The 25,930-nt window shown below is 35.4% G+C and overlaps 1 protein-coding gene across 2 annotated transcripts; it reads right to left on the reverse strand.

The window, feature by feature from the left end:
- Nucleotides 1-482: 482 nt before the first annotated feature.
- On the reverse strand, nucleotides 483-20,243 carry LOC148845648 (serine/arginine-rich SC35-like splicing factor SCL33). Of its 2 annotated transcripts, none has more exons than XM_088954679.1 (6): nucleotides 20,095-20,243; nucleotides 14,685-14,857; nucleotides 11,782-11,859; nucleotides 10,540-10,704; nucleotides 1,043-1,180; nucleotides 483-950 (listed from the first exon to the last, which is right to left on the reverse strand). In XM_088954679.1, the coding sequence occupies exons 2-6, from the start codon at nucleotides 14,831-14,833 to the stop codon at nucleotides 827-829; spliced, it is 654 nt and encodes a 217-aa protein (XP_088810805.1). In that variant the 5' UTR covers nucleotides 14,834-14,857; nucleotides 20,095-20,243; the 3' UTR covers nucleotides 483-826. The 2 variants fall into 2 exon arrangements, with proteins under 2 accessions (XP_088810805.1, XP_088810804.1); XM_088954678.1 differs by having other exon boundaries at nucleotides 20,110-20,192.
- Nucleotides 20,244-25,930: the final 5,687 nt, after the last annotated feature.

Here is a 25,930-nt window from a genome sequence, read left to right on the forward strand (position 1 = left end):
TAACATATTTCTTCGTAAAACCATTAAAATATATTAATTTAATGTATATATACCTCATTGAAATCTTATATTTGGCGTTGTTGATGTAATTTTATGATTTATTGAAGTATTTATAGTGTGTCCAAGATTATCTTAATTTTTCACCTATACGCATGTACATCCAAGACATATCCCAATGTCTCTTAAAATTAATTTTCTGATACATTATACGTTTCCAATACTTTAAACCTTGCCAATACCACCTTTTTTTCGTGGCACTGGTATTTGTCACATAGCACAGCATTTTTCGTGGGATTTAATAGGAAGGGGAAGGATTTTATAAGAGGGATGGATATGTGATTTTTATAAATAAACCGCTTGTGAGATTGGAGAGGAGAATGATTTAAGGATGTGCATGCAAGCTTTAAGATTAGAGAATTCTTGACCCCCTTACATGCTCTATAACATGGACATAGATTTGGCAGCAAGAGTGAGACTTAGGATTAAAAACAGAACCCAATATTTATGGGGTTGGTTTTTGTTGCCATTTGAGATAATGTGAATCGTACAAGCTTCACATTTCCTTATCCGATATCCAATACCCCTACAAATTCTTCCTACCACTAATTGGGTACCTTCACCAGTTTCCCTCGTATAAAAATTGCACCCAAATTCTTAACAAGATGTTACCTTCTACAATAGCCGTTCAACTTTATGCTAACTTGAACAAAATGTGAAAATCTATCTGCGTTGATGCCAACCTAATTAAAGAGGTACATTGTAATGATAAATGCTATCACTGAAAGCAACCACTGATACCAATGGGGTTGCAGTTTTTTTCAGTAGCTTACTGGCTCAAGGACCTTTCCCTCTCCGGTTTCCTAGTGTAGTCTTCTGGGCTCCTTGAACCATAAGGAGAACGAGAGTATGATCGTTCTCCACTGTACCTTCTATCTGGTGGTGAAACTGACCTGCATAAGAAGTAACAAGTTTTCTGGTAAGACGGACAAATACCATGTAAAGTTAAGTAGTGCCAAGTAGAAACCAATAAAAGAATGCATACCTTGAGTAACGCCTTCGCCTAGGGGATGGAGAATAGTAACTAGGGCTATGCGAACGAGATCTTGCATGATGTGGTGAGTGGGAGTAGCGTGGGGAGCGGGAATAACGAGGAGACCGCCTACGGTCATAAGACCGGCCCCTGCCAAGAAGAGCATCACCACATTAGCAACCTTTCAACAAAAAAATTAGAGTAGCAAGTATAAACATATGCATCTTTTTAGTGCCAACTTCTAGAGTTGCAATTCTAAAACACAGACTTTCAGCATCAACTTTTAGATGAGTATGACAATCCATGCTCATGGCACACCGGTTCAATAAAATTGATAAAAGTATAATTCATTGAGTTGGGCCCAAGGCACACAAGTTCCAACCTTTTCCAGAAAGCCTAATAAGTATAATATGTCAACTCCAGCCGAGGTTTGGATTTGATTATCCTAATCAAATCTTCGATTACATTTTGAATGCTGAATAACGGGTGAATCCTCAAGATCACTTCAGATCATCAAGATAGTTTGATGGTTTTTTAGTTGCAAATACTTTTATATCTATTTTTAGGAAATTCGAATACTAACAGGTATTAGAAGATCTATTTGTTTATCTAAACTTTTTCTACCAATGTCTTTGGTGTCAATTCCAAATTTATAAAAATGCCAATTCCATCTTTAGGTTTTGACTCCTAAAAATCCTAATGGTGTTACGTCTGTCGGGATCTATTTTAATTAATAGCAGGTATTTCATGTGAATGCTGGTTTATCCAATTTCCATGTTACTATATGCAGAGCTATTCCTTATTGAACTCTCATTCACTGCTAAACCATCTCCCTAGCTTTTATTTTTTCTCATTCTCTTACCATCTTTCTTTATCTAATTGTTCTTGTTACTGAGTTTCAACAGACCCTAAACATTACCTAAATCCGTTACCTTTTCTGTTTTCTTGAATCTTGAATATTCTTATGTGGTGCCAGCTTCTTTGCCGGGTAAGATTAAGCCAAGCCTCGAAACAAGCAAGCTAAGAGCCTTGTGGTCTGTTTCCAGTTTGGTATAAATCATTTTAGATGTTCCCAATACAGGGTGAGAATTTTATCAGCAAAAGGAGAATTTTATTCAATTAAGATAATCGGTTACAGAATTACAGCAAATATAACAGACATTGCACCACAGTGTTACTATAAAGCCCAGAACAGCGGCTGCCTATGAACTCTGTTTGGCTAATGAATCAACCATCCCATTTGCAGTTCTCCTGATCCATGTGAATGAGGCATTGAGTTCTCTTGCTAGGCTTTCGATCTCTCTTAGGGGATATCTATAAATCCAAGGAGCATTACCCCTTGAATTGGTCCATGATATCACTCTGTTTTTGAGTTCCCTTCAACCTCCAAGGGCGAGTTTTAATCCTTCTAGCAGAGCTAAAAGTTCAGCCTCTCTTCTTCTCGTTCAGATTGGGCTGATAACATTTGTTTTATTTTTTAAATTTAGCTAGTGAGTTATTGGGCCCAAGGCCCATTAGTTTATGTTTAGTTAAGAGCGTTTACTTTATTGTAATGATTGATGGAGAGAGAGAGAGAGAGAGAGAGAGAGAGAGAGAAAGAGAAGAAGAAGAGGTACGATTGAGAGAAAAAGTTCATACATCGCCAGTCTTCTATTTATATTACTTTAATAAAGGAATAGAAATTACAAGTATGCTCCTGGCGGCACACCCTAGAACTAAAAATAATAAGGAAAAAGACAAGTAAATAACTGACAATATCCTAAGAAGTCAGCCTACTAACAGCAGCTATAAAGTAACAATCAAATAAGCCTTACAACACTCCCCCTCAAGTTGGGCTAAATATGTCTATCATGCCCAGCTTGTCACATAACTCATTGTGCCACGAGCACGGAAGCCCCTTTGTGAGAACATCAGCAAGTTGTTCCTTGGAGTTGCCATAAGGAATGCAAATTTCCCTTTTTTCCAATTTTTCCCTTATGAAGTGTTTGTCCGCCTCAATGTGCTTGGTCCTCTCATGTAGGACAGGGTTGATGGCGATGTTTATTGCAGCCTTGTTATCACAGTAAAGGGACATAGGACTATGAACAACAACTCCAAGCTCCCCTAGAAGATTCTTTAGCCAAAGGACTTTAGCCACCCCATGTGCCATGGCTCTATATTCGGTTTCCGCGCTTGACCTTGCTACCACACTTTGTTTCTTGCTTTTCCGGGTCACCAGATTTCCTCCCACAAATGTGCAATACCCACTAGTGGACTTTTTGTCATCCACAGCTCCTGCCCAATCAACATCTGTAAAGACTTCCACCTTTAGGTGATAGTGTTTACTGAATAATAGGCCTGTTCCAGGATATTTCTTCAAGTATCTAAGAACTCTCTCTACTGCCTCCATGTGTGGTTTCTTAGGAGAGTGCATGAACTGGCTTAGGACCCCAAAGAAATAGGCAATGTTTGAACGGGTCATGGACAAATAAATCAGCTTTCCCACTAACCTTTGGAACTGTTTCACATCTTTCAGAGGTTCAGCAACACAGTCACCGAACTTGTGGTCCACATCCATAGGAATATATGTCGGCCTTGCACCTAATTTGCTTGTATCCTGTAATAGATCAAGAGTGTATTTCCTTTGAGAGACAAAGATACCCTTTTCTGAGCGAGCAACCTCAATCCCAAGGAAATACTTCAGGGGGCCTAGATCTTTTACTTCATATTTAGATGCAAGGGATTATTTCAAGTTTTGCATCTCTGAGCTCCAACTTCCTGTAATGATGATATCATCCACATATACTATCAATACAGCAAAAAAACTTACGACTAACTAGATCAAAGCACCGAAACCCTTTTTGAGAGGGGGGATACCCAAGAAAGACACAAGGAATGGACCGAGGGTCTAACTTACCTCAGGATGGAGACAAGCCATGAACAAAGGCACGACAACCAAACACTCTCATGGGGATGAAAAATAAAGGAGACTGAGGGTACAATAACTGATGAGGGGCCATGTAGTTCAGCACTTTGGAGGGCATGCGATTGAGAACATAAGCAGCTGCAAGTATAGCATCCACCCAAAACCTTTTTGGAACATTCATGTGTAACATCATCCCGCGAGCTCCTATGAATAGATCCGTGGGAGGCAAAGAACTCATTGAGCTCCCCATGGAAGTATTCCTTTGCATTATCGGATTGGAAGATCTGTATTTCAACATGGAACTGCATAAGCACCATCCTCTGAAAGTCTTTCACTATCTTTGGAACTTCATCTCTACTACGCATAGGAATTACCCATGTATAGCGAGAGTAATCATCGATCAATGTGATAAAGTACTTATATCCGCCCTCAAAGATTACATTGGTAGGTCCCCATACATCAGAATACACAACATGAAAATGAACATTTGATCTTTTATTACTTGAGTGAAAAGTTGTTCTACACTGTTTGCTCAACTGACACGTTTGACACATGAACTCTGACACTGAACATGACTTAAATAAAACTGGAAACAAAGATTTTATTATTTCGAAAGAAGCATGACCTAAACGACTATACCACAAAAAAAAATTGACTCTTATTTGACTGACTATGTGACTCTGAGAATGACACCGAGAGATCAGCTTTGTAGTCGAGAATGTAGAGACCATCCACTAGGCTTCCTCTACCAATCGTCCTCCCAGAAGTTAGATCCTGAAAAACATGAGTCGGCAAAAAAGGTCACGCTACAGTTCAAGGAGCTTATAATGCTACTAATTGAAAGCAAATTTATAGGAAGTTGAGGGACATGCAATACACAATTCAGGTTAAGGCCATGGGTAAGAGATATTAATCCTTTGCCTGCAATAGAGGAAAAAGAACCATCTGCAAGTCTCACTTTATCCCTTCCTGACAAAAAGATATAAGACTGAAAAAAGTTTGGCTTACAGGTCATGTGGTTGGAGGCCCCTGAGTCACTGATCCAAGGGGAATCCGTGGGAGTGACATGGAATGCAGAAGCCGTATTACCTAAAGTAGATGCAAATGAAGTAGAGGGAGTACCAGTGATTGAGCTGTCCGTTTGCCGCAAAGCCCTACCATAAGATTCCAGGTGCTCTCTGAAAGAATTCATTATATCTTCCTTGGGGTCAGACTTATTTGGGTGGTCCTGGGTACTACCAGCAACCTGAGTATCTTGGATTGCCACATGTGTTGTGTTCATTTTCTTCTAGCCTTGACCTTTACCCTGTTCTTGATTCTTTGCTGCCCACTTGGGTTTCCCGTGGATGTCCCAACAAGTGTCACATGTATGTCGTGAACGCCGACAGTGGGTACAGAACAACTTATCTTTATCATCAGCCTTCTTAGTGTCACTTTTCTTTCCCATGGAGTTATTATTCATTGCAGCCAAAGCAACTTGTTGCTCCCCCTCAGTTGTAACCATTACATTCCCCCTACTTTCTTCCGATTGAACAAGGGAGTATACCTCGTGAACCGTAGGCAACTCTTTGCTTCCTAGGATCTATACCCTCAACGGTCCATATGCAGGGTTCAGTCCCAACAAAAAAGCAAACACACGTTGCTGAGAGACCAGCTCCCTGTAGGCCTTAGCATCATCATCATGTTTCCACTCTATAGCCTGATAATGATCCAATTCTTTCCATATGGAGGCAAGGGCTGAATAATATGAAGACAAACTACGGTTTCCCTATTTACATGTTGAGGATTCAACTTGTAACTGGTAAACCTTGGCATAATGCCTCTGCTTAGAATAGGTAGTTCTAGCCTGTTCCCAGATCTTACTAGCGGTGTCTGCCCACATAAAGTTCTTCTTCACATCAGGTTCCATGGCTGCGAGGAGACAAGACATCACCATACTGTTTTATTGGTCCCACCTATCATGTTCAACCGTCTCACCCTTGGGTTCTTTCACCCTTCCATTAATGTAACAAGCTTTACCCCTTGCCATTACATAGAGTTTTACGCTCTTAGACCACTCCAAGTAGTTCTGACCGTTTAAATGGGTAATTAGCATGGGAAAAACCATGTTTTCACCTCCCATACCCGCTGTGTTGCGGGTTGGTATGGCCCCCGATGAAGCTGATTCATAATTTTCCATCGAATACTACTGAAAACCAATCCAAACACCACCCAACTACACTGCAGCCACAATCAGAATATCAACCCTCAAGGAATTTACTTCTAGGATGTGAGCAAGAGAACAAAACACAGCTGAAAACAACTCTAAGAAGGTTCAGTCAACACAACCAGTCGTTAAACCAGCCCGGTAATCAGTTCAACGCCAACAAGACAGACATTACTATCAGTCCGACTGTAGTCCATACAGTCTAACCATCCAACATCCAAACAAATACCTATATAACCAAGGAATGAGCCCCACACACCATCGGCCAAAGAAGACTGAAATAAAAAAAAAACACACCTGTTCACACTTGTACGAAGGTGCTAACCTGAACTTGACTTCACAACATCGAACAGAGGAGGAAGGGATTCTGTACCAGCATCACCCTTCTCCGACTAGGGTTTTCTTGGTATTACGGCCAAGGAAAAAACCACAAAAAACTGCTAGGGTTTCCACAGAAATTGCCGCCAAAAACTGCTAGGGTTTCCACAGAAAATGCCACCAGAAAACTGCTGGGGTTTCCGCCAAAAATCTAGTAGGGTTTCCCTATCTTCCACGTCCAAAACTTTTAAAGAAGGAGACCTTGCTCAAAACAGGAGGGGTCATAGGTCTTTTACAGCCCAGAAACCTGCTCTGATACCATGTAATGATTAATGGAGAGGGGGAGAGAGAGAAAGAGAAGAAGAAGAGGTATGATTGAGAGAAAAAGTTCATATTGGTTGTCGCCAGTCTTCTATTTATATTACTTTAATAAAGGAATAGAAATTACAAGTATGCCCCTGGCGGCACATCCTAGAACTAAAAATAATAAGAAAAAAGACAAGTAAATAACTAACAGTATCCTAAGAAGTCAGCCTACTAATAGCAGCTATAAAGTAACAATCAAATAAGCCTTACAACACTTATGTTTTTAGTAATAGCCAACTTACTAAGGCTATACTTGTCATTGTAATCAATTTTAATTATAGTATATAAGATAGCGAAAGGGGCAGCCAAATTAGCTTTTTGGCTTCTCCCCATTCTCTTCAACCTTTCTCTTCTTCTCTTCTCTGCACAAACTTTTCCTTTTCTTCTTTTTATCACAGATTTCAAATCAGATCAAATGTATTGCTCTTTCTACTGTCCTGAATGCATAGCCAATACTTCGCTTGAGGAGTCTATGATCACACCACCAATTCCTGCCAGTCCCAGGTTTAGCTCCCATCAAAATCTAGCTTGACTTTGTTGAAACCTGGGGCTTCCACTCCCAGGTTTAGCATCACTATCCTATTAATAACAACCTCACTTTTGATCGCTAGAAAAGAGTTTTCATGATTTTATCCATGTTCCATTCGTCTAGCATCATTATCCCATATACAGCTCCACTTAACACTACCCAAAAAACTTTATTATTGGTATTAGTGTATTACCTGATAGAAGTGATTTGTTACAAATTGAAGGGGCTAGAAGAGCTCAGGGTAGACCAAAAAGGACATGGGAGACAAGTAAAAAATGATTTAGGCATTAATAATTTAACAGTGGATATGCCTTTAAATAGAATGGATTGGCGAAACATGATTCCTGCAGTCAACCACATATAGTTGGGGATAAGGCATGGAGGATAATGATGAGTGTACCACCTGATAGTTTGTACAATCCCACCCTCACCCAGCCATGGTAGTAGTAGTGGCAGTAGTGGTGGTTTTTCCTACCAAGAAGTTGATTCTGGTTGTTTTATGGTCATGGGTACTTATAGAAGAGTACGATTCCGAACCTATAAGCCAGGTTGGTTTAGAACTAAGTGTGGTTGTAGATCTAGACCCTGGAAAGAGTAAATCAGTACCCAAAGCACCACTGTTTTCATCATGATAAGATTCTTCTAAAGTTCTTGAATGGTTTGTAGTAGCCTTCTAACATAAAATTACCCCTTTTTTTTTGGATAAATGAGTAAAGTTTTATTAAACCAGAAAATAAGAGTTACATGCAACCCATGTAAAGGCACGAGATGCGACCTTTCCTTTAAAACTAGTTACAAAATTATAAGTACAAAAGAAATTACACAGAAGCCCAAATAAAGTAGCCCGAAGAACCCCCTGTTTTGCAAGTGAATCAGCCATTAAGTTTGTCGATCTGCCTACCCACTGAACTCTGATTGTCATATTCCTTGTTAGTGATTTAACCTTTTTGAGAAGATCTCTAAAACCCCATATCACAGTGCCCAGATCCTTCAGCCAACCCACTATCACTTAGGAATCCCCTTCAATAATCAGATGCTCTATGCCTAGCTGATTCACAAGCTGGATTCCTTGTACAGCAACAACTAATTAGGCCCTTAAAGAGTCTCCCACACCCGCAGGACTTGAGTATAAAGATATAATGCTACTGTCTTTGTTTCGCAGCACTCCTCCTATGCCTAAAGGTCCTGGATTTCCTCGGTTACTTCCATCAAAGTTCAGCTTAATAAACTCCTCCCCTGGTGGCATCCATTCAACCACATCTGTCATTCCTGGTAGAAGTATTAGCCACTGCTGACCAGCTTCTCCATAGGTCATCAAAAGAGCATGCATCAAAGAGCTTTAGAGTTTCCAGCCACTGAATTGCCCTTGTCAAAATACATTATTTTTCTTATGAGAAGCTCCTTTCTTTTTCACAAAAAATTCTGGTGTTCCTTTCTTCCCAAACTGTCCACAACAAAGCTGTTCTTATGCACTTACACGTAATTCTCCCTCTCTTTGTGTGTCATTCAAAGATAGACGAACTAAACAGTAAGGTAGTATCAGATGGCAGGTTCCACCTACACTCAAACAACATAAAACTCCAATTCCATAAAGTTGTAGCAAAGGAGCAAGAGATCAGTAAGTGGTGGCATTCCTCATTCTGAGATTTACAAAAACACACCAATTAGGGGATAAGCACCATTTTGGTCTCCTCTTTTGCAAGTTTTCAAAGGTATTAATCTTACCATAATAAACTTCCCAACAAAAAACAGCAATCTTTGGGGGAATGGAACTAGTCCAGAATTTTTTAAATGGGAAGTTTTGTGGTGCAGAAGTGGAGTAAAGGGACTTGAAGAAAGAGGAGCAAGTGAAAAAGCCTTTCGGTTTAGGGGTCCAAATTCTCGTATCAAGTTTGAGGGGATCCAAACAGACTCAAGTAAAGACAACAATTCTGAAACAAGCACTTTCATCATTACATAACCCTCTACGGAAACCAAAATCCCAGTTTAGGGCCACAGAAGAAGTTGAAGAGGAAATAAAACTGGAAACCGGCTCTTCCCTATAAAGGGAAAGAGAGTAAAAAGAGAGAAAAAGGTCTTTAAGAGGTTGGTTGCCTACCCCCCAAATGTCTTCCCAAAAAAGAACATTGTTTCCAAAATTAACATCATACCTGATCAAATTGAGAAAATGGGGAAGGATTCCATGTATAGCCTTCCAGGGTGTTGCAAAAGTCACTCGTCAAGATACCCCAGCATCCCAATCGTTCTACGAACAGCCATGAATACTATTCACCACCTTGTGCCACAACCTCTCTCTCTCCAACGGCCATCTCCAAAGCCAGTTCCCTAGTAGAGCTTCATTCTTAAGAACTAGGTTTCCTAATCCTAATCCTAATCCCCCTTCTTCCTTACTCTTGCTAACTATCTCCCACCTAAAAAAATGATCGTTCTTCTCTTCCCCTGGCTCCTATAAGAAATCCCTCATAACCTTTTCTAGCTTCTTGGCTTCCCCTGAGGTTATCTTGAATACTAAAAGAAAATAAACCGGAACACTAGCAAGTTCACCCAAATCAAGGTCACTCTACCCCTTACCAAAATGTAACTTTTTTTCCAAGAAGCCAACCTCTTTTCAAACTTTTCCACAATTGGATACCAGAACCGACTTTCTTTTGGGTTAGCTACTAACGGAAGACCCAAGTAGGTTAAAGGCCAATCGGACATGGAACACTCTAGACAACTTGCTATATAGCCTCTACCTCCCAAACTTCCAAATAATTTAAAATAAAAACATAAAACTACCCTTTAAAAGTTCATATCTGTCTGAGTGAGGTCCTAGAATGTGGTCAACATATTAACTCTCCGGAATGATATGGGAAGATGTGATAGAAATGATGATGGAAGATGAATGCATTCACTACAAATTGGAAGATGACAATGTCTAATTCATTTTCAACAATTTTCTTTTGCAAAGTATATTTTATGAAAATTCTGCAAACTTTGTAGTGCAATACTTTTTTTTGATAAATTAGCACAATATTTTTTACAAGTAATTATATACTATTCAGTAGTATCTTTGATACTTGCCTAAGAGAAAAGTCAATGAGACAGCATATTCGGAATTGCATATTAAGGTTATGGCAAACAGGAATGCTAACCAGGACCTAATCACAAATGATGAGGGCCTAAAAACAAAAGACCAAGTTTACCTCACTCTTTCCCTTGCTCTCATTTCAGCTGGTTTCTTTCTATTCTCCTCTGCAAACACAACTGTCAGCTCCCTTCCATGAAGAATTTGTCCATCCATTTGATATTTGGCTTCTGCAGCATCAGCAGGGTCCATATATTGGACAAAACCAAAGCCACGTGGTTCCCTGCAACATAGCCAAATTTAGTATCACAAAGAATGGTTATATAACCACCAAATAGCATAGTGGCAGTAACTGTGCATGTAAAAAAAATGATGGGTGAAATCACCAATGTAATCCCAAGAAATATCAAATGCAAGTACAAGGTACTTTATACAATTCAAGTAAAAGCAAGCACATGGCTGCTGACCTTGCAAATGTCAGTTTTAAGATGACTTCAAATTCTTCAAGACTTGAACATCTTCAAAATGTATTCAAACCCACCTCTCTTCCAATCTTCACAAACATTAATATCTTCAACAGAACTCTTATTACTTGATTGATGTCTTCAAAACTTTATTTGAACTGTTAAACCTCAACAACTTTAATAAAAAGATCCAAGTGGCTAGAAAAGAATAAAGAACAATCCTCATCATCACAATAGTAATTTAGAACAGGAAGCAGGGGCAGGGAGATGGGCTCTCCAATTTCATTCAATAGAACGCATATTTCCAAAACTAAAAAAAATAATAATAATAAAGGTTTTCAAATTTTCCTAATGGATGAAGTAGGAAGCTTCATATACAAACTACACTATTTTACCCACGTGGAGTAACCTTGTGGGGATTGGCCATGTCTTATATCCCACAGTCCACATCAACCCAATTCCAAACTAGGATTGGAATCCTGTTTGATGAATAAAATCCCTCTAATTTTTTCAGTATTTAAATTAGAATCTGTGAGATTAACTAGAACATGTGTCGATGTATTTTCATCAGAAACTTTTTCCTCAACTCAAGGATAAAGTAACATGAAGACTTGTTTTGAGACCCAAAATCCTGTACAAGTTGGAGGTATGGGGCAGATGTATACCCGGGGAATGAAGTTGTGGCCTCTGGCCAATCCAGTGGATTCTCTATATGATAGAAAGTCTATCAGCCACAGGATCTCTCCCACATGGCAGAAGTAGGCGGGGTTGTGTAGGGATGCTCCCTACTTGACCCAGTACATATAGTCATATACATAGATGCATAGAAAGAAAAGACAAATGTTAGACCAGAATTGACAGCTTCCTAAAATTGTAACTTAACAGGGATATCTCACCCAGTATAATAATCTCGAGGCAAGTAAATGTCCTTAAGAGGACCAAATTGTCCAAATGGCCTACGTAGATCTTCTGGCCTGCACAAGTCAGAAACATAAATACAAAGTTAAACAATAAACTTTGCAAATATACCCAATACAAAAGGACTCTGGTTTAGCAAATAACATTAGATAGCAAAACAAAATGCATCTAAACTATATGCTTACAATGTTAACTAGACTATATGCTTTAAATACCTAACACAAAATGACTGTGGTTTAGTAAATAACATCAGATGGCAAAACACAATGCACCTAAACTATATGCTTATAATGTTAACTAGACTATGCTTTAAATTAGTAATTCTAGTTGTGCCAAGACTACAAAAATGCTAAATATTGACAATGGTTAATGAGGAGAAAAGCACACATCTGACAAGGTGCTTACACTTTGAGTTTCCAAGCCTATTTATTTTTCTTATTTCATACAGTATAATTAGCTTGTTTATGTAGTTTATGTTTATTCAATACCACATCCCGTGTTCCCATGCCATGAGCCCATGAATAAAGGATTATCAGTGCCATGAATAAGGAGGTTGGTGTGCCCAGAGGAAAATGGATACTTCAGAATTTGGCACCCTTGCTACATAATATCACTGAAAAAGAAAAATATTGAAAAATTGAAACATTATGAAAAGCTCGACTGTGAAAGGATGATACATTAACTATTCCTTGATGCTGCTGCTACTACTATTATTCATTTTGATGGATAACTACCCTCTGCTATCATAATCATCCACTTCCAGTTCTCATAGCTGTTTCAGCAAATCAAAGCATTCAAATATACCACAAAAGCACATGTTTGTTGTTTCAAGTTGCCCTTTCATTCCAAATGCAGTCGTGTTTCATTATACTATAAAATATAAAATCTTAGACGACTAATACAGATCATTATTTTTTTTAATGCAGCTAAAATACATCATGCAAAACCAATTCTACCTTGATTCCAAATTATTAGACATTTCACATAAATCCGAATTTTTGATAACTTAACAATTTATTACATTATTTCTAGTAATTTTCTGCAATATGCATCATGTGCTACCATCTGTTTTCACATAACACATAACTCTTGTTGAACATGGTGAATTTTCAGACTTAATAATTCAGAAAAGCTTTTCAAGGAACATGAATATTCCAACTATGGTGTAGATAAATCATGGGCAAAAGAAACATGAAACAACAAAGCCTTTAGATTGACAATTTGAAGGAAGAGAGCAGTTTTCTTGTTACAACCAGAAAATTTGAGTTTTAATCCATTATCCAATGTAAATTTTTTACAGATTTGTGATCTGTTTCATTTAGATATGTATTCAAAACTCCAGAAAGACATAAATATGGAAGAAAACTGAGTAAAATATAGTACTATCTGAGTAGTCTTCAATTCCCTGCTTCGAATTACAGATCTAATATGCATTGCACCTTTAATAACTACAAAAAGAGAGGGAAAAAAACTTGCTGAGAAATGAAAAATGAAATTATGTCTGTCCATCATCCACCAAATAGCCTCATGAAGCATATTGTAACAATCAGAAAACAATAATTAATGAATAAGGAATTACATTATGTGCGAAAGATGCACCTATAAAGATAAAAGCATAAAAATAATAAGAGAATGTTATAACATTAGCAGAAATAAAACAAGAAAATGGAAGAGAACTGAATAATTCAAAAGACTAAAGGGCAACCACACAATTAAGGTAACATCAACTGCTAAAATACATGGCATAGATAGAAAGAAAGATGCAATTGAAACATACAAAGCAAATTTCATGCGTGCAAAATAAGAGATGGGGGTAAATTTCGCTGTTAGAAGGACCATTGGTATGACCAGTCCCCACTAAATGATATGTTTCCAACCCTTTCTAAAGTGACTGAACAACTGAGAAGTGAACACTCAGAAATACTAGAAAATAGAACCTGAAGTAACAACTGAGAAGTAGAATTTATTCCAAATCTTACACTGAAGCAACACTTCCCACCCCCCAAAAAGAAAAGGGAGATGGACCTTAGAGTGTGGTTAATCAGTTCTTGATAACTAATATTTTCCATTAACTGTATAGTAGGTCCCCACATTCTTACCCATCACTGTAATGTGGAATTCTCATGCAGCCTCAAATATTGTTTTCTCTATACAGGCTGCTTTAAGAATTTAGCTAAGGACAAGTTGACCATCAAGGAATGGAATGTAGATGACAACTGCATTTAATGTTACCTGAAAAAGAGGTAGCTAGCCTCTCACTTATTGATTGCTATTATCCCTCTGTTTGGACCCACTTTTCAAGGTTGGTGGGCATAACTTGCTTATTTTCTTCTGCAATTGTGGTACTGATCCAAAATTGGACAACAAAAAGTTCAGAAAGTGAGGAAATGTGACCTCTGAAACAATTCCTTTTGAAATCCTTTGTAAGGCCTGGAGCAATCTTTGGCTTGAAATCAAGCCAAAGAATACTTGGTGATCAATCAACCTAGGAGTGCTCATCTCCTGGATTTCTAATCATAAAAGTTTCAGGGAAGTTCACTCCTCCATCTTCAAGCTCTCATAGCATCTTTTGCGCACAGAATCAACTGTCGATCATGTTGTATAGCTTCTCATTGTAGACTACAAAGACCTACTTTTATACAATCTCACTTTTCTATATACAGTATACCATATTGCTTTTACTCCTCTCAAAAAAAAACGAACTTTTAATAACATGAAAGGATGAAAATTTTGAGTAGAACTGTTCCACTACAACCATTGCATTCACAACAACATGATCACAGAGGAAAATCAGAGCAAAAGAAATTTGTTGTAATAGCCAACCTCTTTGAAAACTACACAAAAAAAGGGATCAGTAAAGTAATATTCAGGAAAAACAAACCTGCAATCATGGCGAAGGTTGCGAACTAAAAGACTAGTAGGAAGATCTCTACCACGACCACTATAGCGACCCCGAGGGCTAGGGCTCCGGCCTCTTCTTCCATAACCCCTTGGTGGTGATGGGCTGTAACTATAGCTTCTACCCCTCATTAGCAATTCTATACAAGACTCAACCTGTATCAACAAATAGAAAGCTTAGATCAAACCAAAAAACCAGTTTGTATTTATTCTTTTGATATTAATAGCTCATAATTAGTCCAGGACAAAGTTTTAAAAGACCAAAACAGGGACGAAGAAGCTAGGCCAGTATAAACCTTGAGACCAAGGCATAAGACTTGAAATTTTCTAAAAAATAGTGGGTAAAATTCATAAATCATAAAATAACATTAATAGTATGCAATCTCTAACAAGGGGTTAACAAGATGGCTGTAATCTTTAGTAGTATGTAATCTCTCTCTCTCTCTCTCTCTCTCTCTCTCTCTCTCTCTCTATATATATATATATATATATTAAAACTGGTCCTGCCATGTCAGCATGTCTCTCCTTTGAGAGAAGCTATTTATCTATTTTCTCCTTTTTTAAAAGTTGTTATTTTCTTTAATCCAGGTCATTTTTGAAACAACCAATTATAAGCACTTTCTCAATAACCTAAATAATCTCTTCTCCTAAAATTACTCCTAAACTACCTCCTCCACTTTCTCCAAAATTATCTCTAATTCTTATTTATCTTCTAAATTATCTCTAGTTCCTATTTATTTCCAAAATTATATCTAATTTAGTAGAGAGTTTTTCTCCTAAATTATCTCTAATTCCTATTTATCCTCTCCCCTACTTCTTATCTATATCTATCTAAAGAAAGTTTGGATTAAAAAAAAATTAAGAATTATTTAAATATTCTAACAAAATTACAAAATAACTTTAAAATATTTATTAAAAACACAAAAAATAATTTTATATTTTTACAAAATATATCAAGAAATTATGTTATAACAATTTAAATTATGTTTTTCTAATTAAAATGTTTTTTAAATATTTAATAATATGTAATAGCTTTAAATATTTAAATGTTTCATCATATTTTGTTTTTCTAAATTATAAATATTTTCTAGATTATTTAAATATTTAAATAACTAAATATTTATGATAACTAGATTTAAAATAGTTAAAATAAAGAAATTATGTAATAAATTTAAAAAAATTCTCCAAAGTAGAAAAATAATTATAACATAATTGTTAAATTAATAATAAATTTAATATATTACAAATTTAATAATGAAATTATGTAATCATAGTATAAACTATGATCTTATGGATGATTAAATTCAATAAACAATTAATATTTTAAATTTTAAAAATTTTACATATTATTTAAGTATTTAAATAACTAAATATTTTAAATAACTAAACATTTAACATAATTAGATTCTAAATAGTTAAAATAAATAAATTATGTAATAAATTTTAAAAAAAAAACTAAAAAGTAGAAAAATAAATATAACACAATATTGAAATTAATAATAATTTAATATTTTTACATAATATTGTAAATAATTAATTTCACTTATATCAAGTAATAATTCGAGAAAATAACTTTCAAATAAATAATATTTATTAATAATAATTTCAAACTCTTAATCTATATTTATTATATAATTACATATACTAAAATTAATATTTATTGTCTTTTGTGAAAAATGTATTTTCAATAAGTATGTACAAATTTATTTTGTTTAGTTATTTAATAGAAAAATTTCAATAATTATTGGAGATTAAATTACTATTGTTGAAATTTTTAAATTTAATTTATTGTACTTATTGTATTTATTGTGTTTATGTTATAAGTTATTGAATAATATTTAGTAGAGATTAAACTATTATTTGAGATTATACCATTTACTGACTAAGTTAATATATTTTTAGTACTTATTGTATTTTTGTAATTTTTGTAATTATTGTAGTTTTCATTATATATATTTTCAATAATTGTGTATTTTTGCTATAAATTTTCAATAATTATTGGAGATTAAACTATTGTTATTTATTAAAGATAAGACTATTAATTTAGCTGAAATTATGAGTGTTCATGAGTTGGTTCAGTGCGGTCGTAGGCTATTTGGTCAACCAAATTGACCTAGTCAGGTTAGGGAGTTGGTTAGTTGAAACCGACTAACTTTTTGTGAAAACCGACCCACTCAAGTTGTATTGGTTTGGGTCGATTTTTTGGTTTGGTTAGTCTGTTCAAAAGATTTAAACTTAAAATTTTAATTTAATTTTAAAAATTACAATGCGATTATTAAATAATAAATTTATAAATTAAATTTATGATATAAAACATTTTAGACTAAGAAACATGGGAAAATTCTTACTTTTTCATATTAAAAATTATATTTAAAATATAAAATATTAATATATATCCATGGTTAGGTCATTCAATTTTGATCGGTTTACAAATGGCTAAAGTGGAACTGATCCAACTTGATCGAATTGGGAAATTTTTTAACCAAAGCCAACCTAAAATACTAGAAAACCGACCAACTCGGGTCGAGTTAATTGGGTCAGTTGGTTTCATTAGTTTGATAAATAAACCTAACTAAAATTAATTATTGTTATTTTTGTATTATAAAAAAATTATTAATAGTATATAAAATATGAATAATTATTAATTATTTAAAAAGTTAAAAATATAAAACAATTGTATACTCTTATGTGTTTCTATTAGGGTCATTTATTAGAACACACTTTTAGGGATGACAATTTCCCCATCCCCAACGGGGACCTGACTTCCCCGACCCAATGGGGCCAGGGGTGGGGATTGTTTTGGCGGGGTGGGTGTGGGGACGAGGATTAATAGGAATCCCCAATTGAGGTTGAGGTTGGGGATGGGGATTGAGGTCCGACTAAATGAAAATTTATTAAATCTTTCAATTAACAATAATAGAAATTTACCATGTGGTTGATACTCAATATATCATTTTGATCATTTCTATCATCAAATTGAATATTGGGTTGACAGGGACAGTATTTTCAAAACTAAATCAAACCAGATGGTTAGATAGAAAAAATTGGGAGCCAGACACCGTTTCACCTCAAAACCGCTTTTTGTCCAAAAACCGTTTATTTGGTTAGCGAACTGCTGACTTGGGCAGTCGAACCGTCAACCTGGACAACAGTTTTTGTCCTTTTTTTGTTTTTCTAATTTTTTTGTCAAAGTGGGTCATCCGTTCGGACCAAACAGTCGGACCAAACACCCTAGAACGGTTCCCTATCCGGTCCATATTTAAAAACCTTGAACGGGGAGCAAGTACCTTGCCTTGAGCTTGGCTTGGTATGCGGCATGGCCTGGCCCAAGGCCCAGCCCAACCCACAGCATAGCATGAGCCCGTTCGGGCTCAAGTCGTGGGCCGTGCCAAACCGGCCCCCAAATTATCCTAAAGGGAGGCATGGCCCAGGATGCCTCGTGGGCCAGCATGGCACAACTCGTACTTTGTGCGGGTCACGTGCGGGTTATGTCGTGTCGACCTAGCACAACCCAATTTACACCTCAACTTGAACCCACCCAATACTTGGGACGGGTTAGGAAAATTCGAGGATTCTCCATCCTTGATGAGGAGTGGGGTGCCTTGCCCCTGAACTTGCCCGACATTGAGGAGTGGTTACCTTGCCCTGAACCCGCGTGACACTGGGGACAGGGCAAGGATGGGGTAAAGTGTCTTGACTATGGGTAGGGAAAGGGATGGGGTGCCTTGCCCTGAACCCACCCCATTGTCATTCCTATATAATTGTTAATTATTAGTGGAATTAATAAAAATGTTAGCTTTTATAATTATTTTTATTTATTTAAAGTTAATCAAATTTTCATTTAAAAATAATAAAAAGAATAAAAATTATTAAAATTACTACAAATTATCAATAAAACCAAATTTATTAAAAATTATTTGTTCATATTCAATTAACAATAATTATTTTTATAAATCAGCATTAAATGAAAAATAAAATTATTAACTCTTTCAGATTTTCCCGTGCATCACACAGGCCCCTGCTAGTTATAAAATAACATTGGGTACAAAGGCCAGCAAACAAGATGGCTGATTCTTTTGCTAAACAAGGAGTTAAGAGGGATCACCTGTTCTGGGCTGCACTGTAATTGTTTGTTATTTCAGTTTTCCTTTTATTTTGGTTGGATGTAACCTTCTTTTAAAAGTGAGGCTGCACCTTGCGCCTCTATCTGGGATTCTTGTAACAGACCTTCTTTTAAAAAACATAATTATCTTGGTCAATGGGAACTAAAATCCCATTGACCAACTTTCCCCCCTATCAAAATCCAAAAACCCAACTGACCCCAAGAACAAATACCTTGATAAAATCCTAATAATCCATGAAACATTTTCTGAGCAGTGAGCACAAAAGACAACCATAACTCCTGTCTATGACTCTATGTCATCTGCTGGTAAATTCACTGGTCTTGGAATCCATCTGAACGAGATGTTCATCCGGGAAACCAAGAACCTTGTCTTCTTACCTCCCCTCGTGTAATGTTGTAGAGCCCAAGAACCTTAAGTCATAATTCACAATGCTTGACAGCTGCATCATATACATATAAAACCTTCCTAGCAAATAAATTCAACTCCTCCAAATGGATACTAACGTTTTATAATTATAGAATGTAAAGACTAGCATGGAGCCCGCGAGCCAAAAATTCTTCATTTCCCTATCTTTTTTCTTTTAAAAGCTGGTATGGAAGTTTAATGAAGAATTGATCATTCACCACCAATATTTTCGTTATTTCATCGTCATTTCACTATTGGCCATTTCAGTTTGTATCCATCCAAAAAAAAAAAAGGCCCTTGTTACTACAAACAAAACAGAAAAGAAAGAACAGTATCGATCCAAGAAGATAATAGTCTAAACAATGAATGAATCATCTTTGAAGCTGTTTTCGACCATCGATTCGAGAAAGGTAAATATTCAGATTGATCAAAAAAAAAGGTAAATATTTAGCTCTTTATTGAAAAGAAAATAAAAGAACAAGCTTGCTATACGAACAAAACAAAATAACGATGGAAGAATACTTCCAGCCTGAATCTTGTTCATAACAACAGAAATAAATAATTAGGAAAAACATCGAGCAGACATCAAGATTAAAATGTGTTGCAAAAACACTAATTTAGCTAAAGCCCATGAATCTCTTCAAGGATAACAAGCTTCCAATAGAAGCAACCAAATCATATAAAAACAAGATTTAAAGAATCAGCTATAGGAAACTTCTGTGGATCCATGGTTTAACGCTGATCAAATCGATAAGTTTTTTTTTTTGGTGGAAGAAACTTTTATTTAAGGGAACAAGTCACTCGAAAATAAATCAAAAATAGAGAAGGAGAGATTGAAGGGGAGATTAACTTAGCAAGAATTACCTCAAATAAACGAACCTTCCTTGTCGAACGCCTTATCTGTTCGTCGGTTCCCTGGTCTGCAGAATGCTCGTTTACCCTTCTCGGCCGCGATCTTTCAATTCCAGAAGCTTCATAGAAGATAGAACCCCAAAAAGGAGGTCTGCAACTTGGGCGGGCCCAACCCGATGCGAATCCGACCCAACACGAACTCACGGTTTTGGCCCGAGTTCTTGGGCTTCAAGGCTCAAGCTGGGCCTTGGCCCAGAAAACTCGGGCCTGATGTTAACTTGGATTGGGCTTGGGTTGGGGCTTTCGACGGCACGAGCCTGACCCAATCCCTATCCAATCGAACCCAAGCCCGTCCGAACAAATATCTTTATGTAAAAATATCTTTTTCTATATTGTGATTTAGAGAAAATCTTAGACCAAACTGATAAATTACGGTTTGAAAATTTTCTAAATCAAATTAAACCGTTTTGGTATGAAAATCAAATCAAACCGTTTCATTATAGTTTGGTGCAGTTTCTAATACGGTTTAGAGATTTTGGACCATTCTATGCTCTTTTAGGCTTAACCCAATTAGAAAGCCCAAATAGTTCCCCTAAAAATTAAAACTTAAAAACTTGTATTTATTATTTATTATAAAATAAAGCGTACGTTATATATTTATAGTTTTATGTATTCCATTTAGATATATTATATATAATATTTAGGTTTACAGTTTATGGTTTGTTTCAGATTATAAAATTAAATAAACCAAACCAAAACTCTAATTCGTAATTTAGAAAATTCTCAAACCGAACCAAACCAGTTATAGGTATAAACCAAACCAAACTGCAAACTTGGTTTGGTTCAGTTCAGTTTTGCGATTTGAACCATATAATGAACACCCCTAGCTAGTCAAAATAACATTTTTGAATTGAAGTGATTTAAAAAAAAAAAATTGATTTTCAAGTACCAAAAAAGTAATACACAAAACAACTCGACAACAACAATAATGACTAAATTCACTATGAATTTATAATCCAACTTTAGCATTATAATCATTATTTGAATAGTAATCAATCAAAGCTACTAAGCTAGCAAGTGAACATAACGAAAATGATTTAGCAGCACCACCTAACAATTGAGCATGAAAAAATAACACAAATGGAAAATGTAAGTTCAAATATTTTCGATCATTCTCTAATTTAAACTCCTCTTCATTACCAAAAAAAAAGAAAAACTCTTCTTCTTGTTTTCTTGTTTGGTCTATAAATTTAATAGTGGTGTTCCTTCCATCCAAAACCATTCCTTATAGACTGACCCAAAACGACCATGTCAAAACAGAAATAGTAGTCTTCCCAAAGCTATTTAAAAGTGAAGAATCGAACCACTATCTCAGTTGCAAGTTATAGGGTTGTATAATCACATTTCTCTTCATACAAACTGCTATACACCCAAAACAAATTAACCAAAAAAATAAGCATAAAAGAGAAACCAAAAGAGAGTGCAAGTTAAATCAAAATTTAGAATTTTAGACAAAATAAAAAATAATAATAAACTAACTACTTTGTTGAGCTCTTCTTATTTTGGATTCTAAATTGATTGTGTATCCAAATAAAACTAAATAGCATTCAAATCCTATAACATACTACACCCCTATTCAAATTTGGAGGATTTTTATAAATATGATAACATTTTGTTAAAAATGGGGAGATACATCCATTCAACTTATCAATTAAGTTTATCTTAAAGGAGAAACTTTGAACTTATCATGATGATTTGATTCCATTTAATATCATGAAAGCAATCCAGAGTAATGTGAGAGTTGTTCAGCCCAAGGTTTTTAAAACCAACTCGGACAACGAACCAATTAGGGGTCCGGTTCCCGGGTCCAATGACCCATTCTGACAAAAAATAAAAAAATAATAAAAAAATAAAAATCGGCCAAACCATTGAACGGTTTGAACAGTTCGACTCCTCGGGTCAGCGATTTTCTGACCAAATCTATAGTTTTGGGGGAAATAATGGTTTTTGGGTAAAACGGAACCGGTCACTTGACTGATTCCCGGTTTTCCGGTCAAGTAACCATGGTTCAACCACACTGATATTTGATAAAAATTTAACCAACATTATGACTACCTTAATAGGGTAACCATTAGGTGGAGAATTTCGATGTCCACGTATTCATCTTTTTAGGACACTTGTCTCTCTTCTATATAAGGGTAAAATAGAAACTTGTGAATTTGCTAGATTGGTTGTCAACCTATTCAAAGTTGTATTATTAATAGGGGTAAATTTGGAAATAAAATTTTAGGTGTTCAATGAAGAGCCATTAATCATTCTCATTTTTAATAATGAAGATAATGAGATGAGATAATAATTTTGTATTATTAATAGGAGTAAATTTGGAAGTAAAAACCAGGGTGTTCAACGAAGAGCCATTAATCATTCTCATTTTTTGTAAATAAAATTGAGGGTGTTCTACCAAAAAATATGATCATTTTCTTATTTTTAAAATTTTTAAATAATGGGGTATATGTTAGTTTGACTGTTTTGTATTATCAATAGGGGTAAATTTGAAAATAAAAATATGGGTGTTCAACGAAGAGCCATTGATCATTCTCATTTTTAATAATGAATAATGAGATGAGATAATAAATTTGTATTATTAATAGGGGTAAAATTGGAAGTAAAAATGAGGGTGTTCAACGAAGAGCCATTAATCATTCTCATTTTTAATAGTGGTAATATAATATATATATATATATATATATATATATATATAACAAAATAACAAATTACAAACCAAGTTAGTTGTACCATGGTTTTTAAAACCAAACCAGTCAGGGGTCTGGTTACCGGGTCAAACGGTCCAACTGTTTGAACCGAACGCTTGGCCCATTTTGACAAAAAAATTCAAAAAAAATAAAAAAATGGTCAAAATTGTTCGAATGGTTAACCGCCCGATTCAACGGTTCGCTGACCAAAATCAATGGTTTTGGGGGGAATCCAGTTTTTGGAGAAAACGGAACTGGTCACCTGATTGGTTCCCGATTTTTCTGGTCCGACCGTCCGGTCCAGTCCAGTCCAGTTTTGAAAACCATGAGCTGTACAAAGTTAATGTTTATACCCAAATGCCCCTTTGTTAAAATCTCACTCAAGAATTTTCCTTGCCCAAAGACCAAACACCTCTTTCTCTTGCATGATTCCTCTTCTTCCTTCATCTTTCTATTTGGGTTCTCAATAGACCTGTTCATGGGCCAAGTAGCCCAATGGCTTGGCCCGCACCCCAATCGGGCTTGGGCATGTAGTTAGGCCTGCGGACTTGACCTCGGGCTCAAAACACCAAGCCCGATTGTGTTTCAGGTTGGGCTCGGGAATTGTCAAAAAAGTTAGGCCCAACCCGACTAATTTATATAATATAAAATATATAATATTTGTTATAATATATATTAATAATTTAATATATACATTTTTTATTTTTTTTCTTTTTAACTCTCTCTCTCTCTCTCTCTCTCTCTCTCTCTCTCTCTCTCTCTCTCGCTGCTTCAGCGATAGCAACGACAACAAATTGAGCTTTAGACTTTGGGCTCGGGTCCAGGCCCGGGATTTGGGCTTTTTATGAGGGTCAGGCTTAGGCCCAAGTTATAGGCCCAATGGTCAGGCTGGGCTCGGGCCTTAAAAAAATTTATTAATAAAGAGTGAAAGCCCAGCCCATGAACATGTCTATTTCTCAACCATGGTCTAAGCATTTGCCTACCATGGCCATCTAAGGTGGTATTTGGTGCACCTTTTCAGCATGTCTGTCAATTTAGTTCAAAAAACCAAAAAATGTTAACCTAAAAAATGTTCTTTTTTTTTTTCTGTTTGGTATCATATAGACTGAAAGACCTAAAGACAAGCATATAGAAAGATTGAAAATGTCGAGAATCGAGAAGTTTCAAATGAAGCTTTTGGTCTTTCCATGCTGAAAATAGCCCTCCCAACTGTTTTTAACAGCCCACTAGACCATGATGTGAACCAAACAATCTTGATTAGGGGTGAGCATTCGATTTAAAACCAAATATGATACACCAAAATTTAAAAAACCAAATTAGGAAAATGAAAACCGAACCGAAAACTGAAATTTTTGGTTCGGTTTTTGGTTATTTCAGTTAAAACTGAATTTCAAAAATATATATACTATATTATATATTCTATATATCATAGCATATAATATATAAATATATATTATGAAATTAAATTTTATTATATTATATATTAAATATAATATGTTATATATTATATATTACATGCTATATAGCAAAGTTCGGTTAATTCGATTTTTTTTCGATTAATCGAATCTAATTCTAAAAACCGAAATCGAAACCAAAATATTTTAAAACCAAAAATACTGAATTGAATTAACTAAAAATCAAAATAACCGAACTAAAAAAACCAAAATTTTTGGTTCGGTTTTAACCAAATAATGCTCACCCCTAGTCTTGATATTTAAGAACAATACCCCAAAAGCTTAGTGCATCTTCTTGCCTATTGGGCTGTTGAAAGATCTACCTTGAAAGACTTGCCAAACAGCCCCTAAATTTATTCTATCTTATCCGTCTTCTGGTTTGTAATAAACTAATAATTCCTCCTTGAAAAGAAAGTGCTCTTAGGTTCTACTTAGCTACTTACTCCTAACTATGCATTCAATTCGTTGTTAGTAATAGCTGTCGAAGCAGTTTTCTTTGAATTATTTCTTGATTTATAATTCATATGTTTTGAATTTGATCAAAGCTTTATGTTTAAGTTGAAATGGAAAACTAATTGTATGCCAAGTGGTAATCTCGTTGGTTTCAAAGATATTTATTTTGTTTTCGTTAATGTGGGATTATTGCTTTCTTTCACTTCAAAATTATTTTTCATTTGAATTTTGTTTCAGCTTTATTACTTGCATCACATGTGCATGCGTGCACCTTAGGCTCAGTTTGGAACGAGTAAATATACAAATATGTACGGTACAAATACATATAAAATATAGGGTTTTGCATTCTAAAAATTTGTATTTGTACTCCTTCAAAACTGAACTTTTTGAAAGGAGTATAAATATAAATATGTAGAATGCAAAGTCTTGTATATTGTATTATTTTATATGTATTTGTATTGTATATATTTGTATTTATACCCTTTCCAAACCGAGCCTTATATTTTGTAGAGTGCAAAACCTTATACAAATTTGTATAATGGAAAATCAAAGAATAAACATGTGCAATCCATTAGGCTCAAATTGGAAGGAGTATAAATACATATTTGTAGAGTGCAAAGCCTTATATTTTAAATTATTTTGTATATATTTATACTGTACATATTTGTATTTGTACTCTTTCCAAATAGAGGCTTAGTCTCAATTTGGAAAGACTGCAAATACAAATTTGTTCAGTGCAAAACCTCGTTTATGATATTACTAAACATTATATTTGCACTCTTCCCAATTTGAACCTAAGGCTGCATTTGAAAGCAGTACAAATACAAATTTGTAGAATGCAAAACAAAAATGTCTGGTTCATGTGAGTGCAAAGTGGTTCAAGATTTACACATCTACTTTGCACTCAACTCATTTGTTTTGAAAGATGCAAATAACAATACAACTTTTGTGGTTGATTGGCATTTTCATCAATGCAAATACAACTGTGTCTTGCTCCCTATTGGTTGTAAGTCATTACTTGCCTCATTACCTAAATGATTACATCTTTCAATTTCTTCCTCCAACTTGTTAGAAGGTAGAACATCACATGGGCCTTGAATTAAACCACCCATTACAATGCTTTCATGGTTTGATTCATAGACCTGCAATGGTTTAGCCATGTGAATGTACGAAATTATGTAGAAAAAA

The sequence above is a fragment of the Nelumbo lutea genome, chromosome 7 (assembly GCF_056320005.1).
Source record: "Nelumbo lutea isolate HS-2025 chromosome 7, American lotus-T2T, whole genome shotgun sequence".
Classification (NCBI taxonomy): Eukaryota; Viridiplantae; Streptophyta; class Magnoliopsida; order Proteales; family Nelumbonaceae; genus Nelumbo; species Nelumbo lutea.

Excerpts from the sequence above, each read along its gene's own strand:
- LOC148845648 (XM_088954679.1), bottom strand. The coding sequence starts at position 14,833 with ATGAGGGGTAGAAGCTATAGTTACAGCCCATCACCACCAAGGGGTTAT. Across the intron at positions 11,860-14,684 it reads AACCTTCGCCATGATTGCAG|GCCAGAAGATCTACGTAGGC; the intron begins GTTTGTTTTTCC and ends TGACTTGTGCAG. Across the intron at positions 1,181-10,539 it reads AGAGCAAGGGAAAGAGTGAG|GGGCCGGTCTTATGACCGTA; the intron begins GTAAACTTGGTC and ends TCTTCTTGGCAG.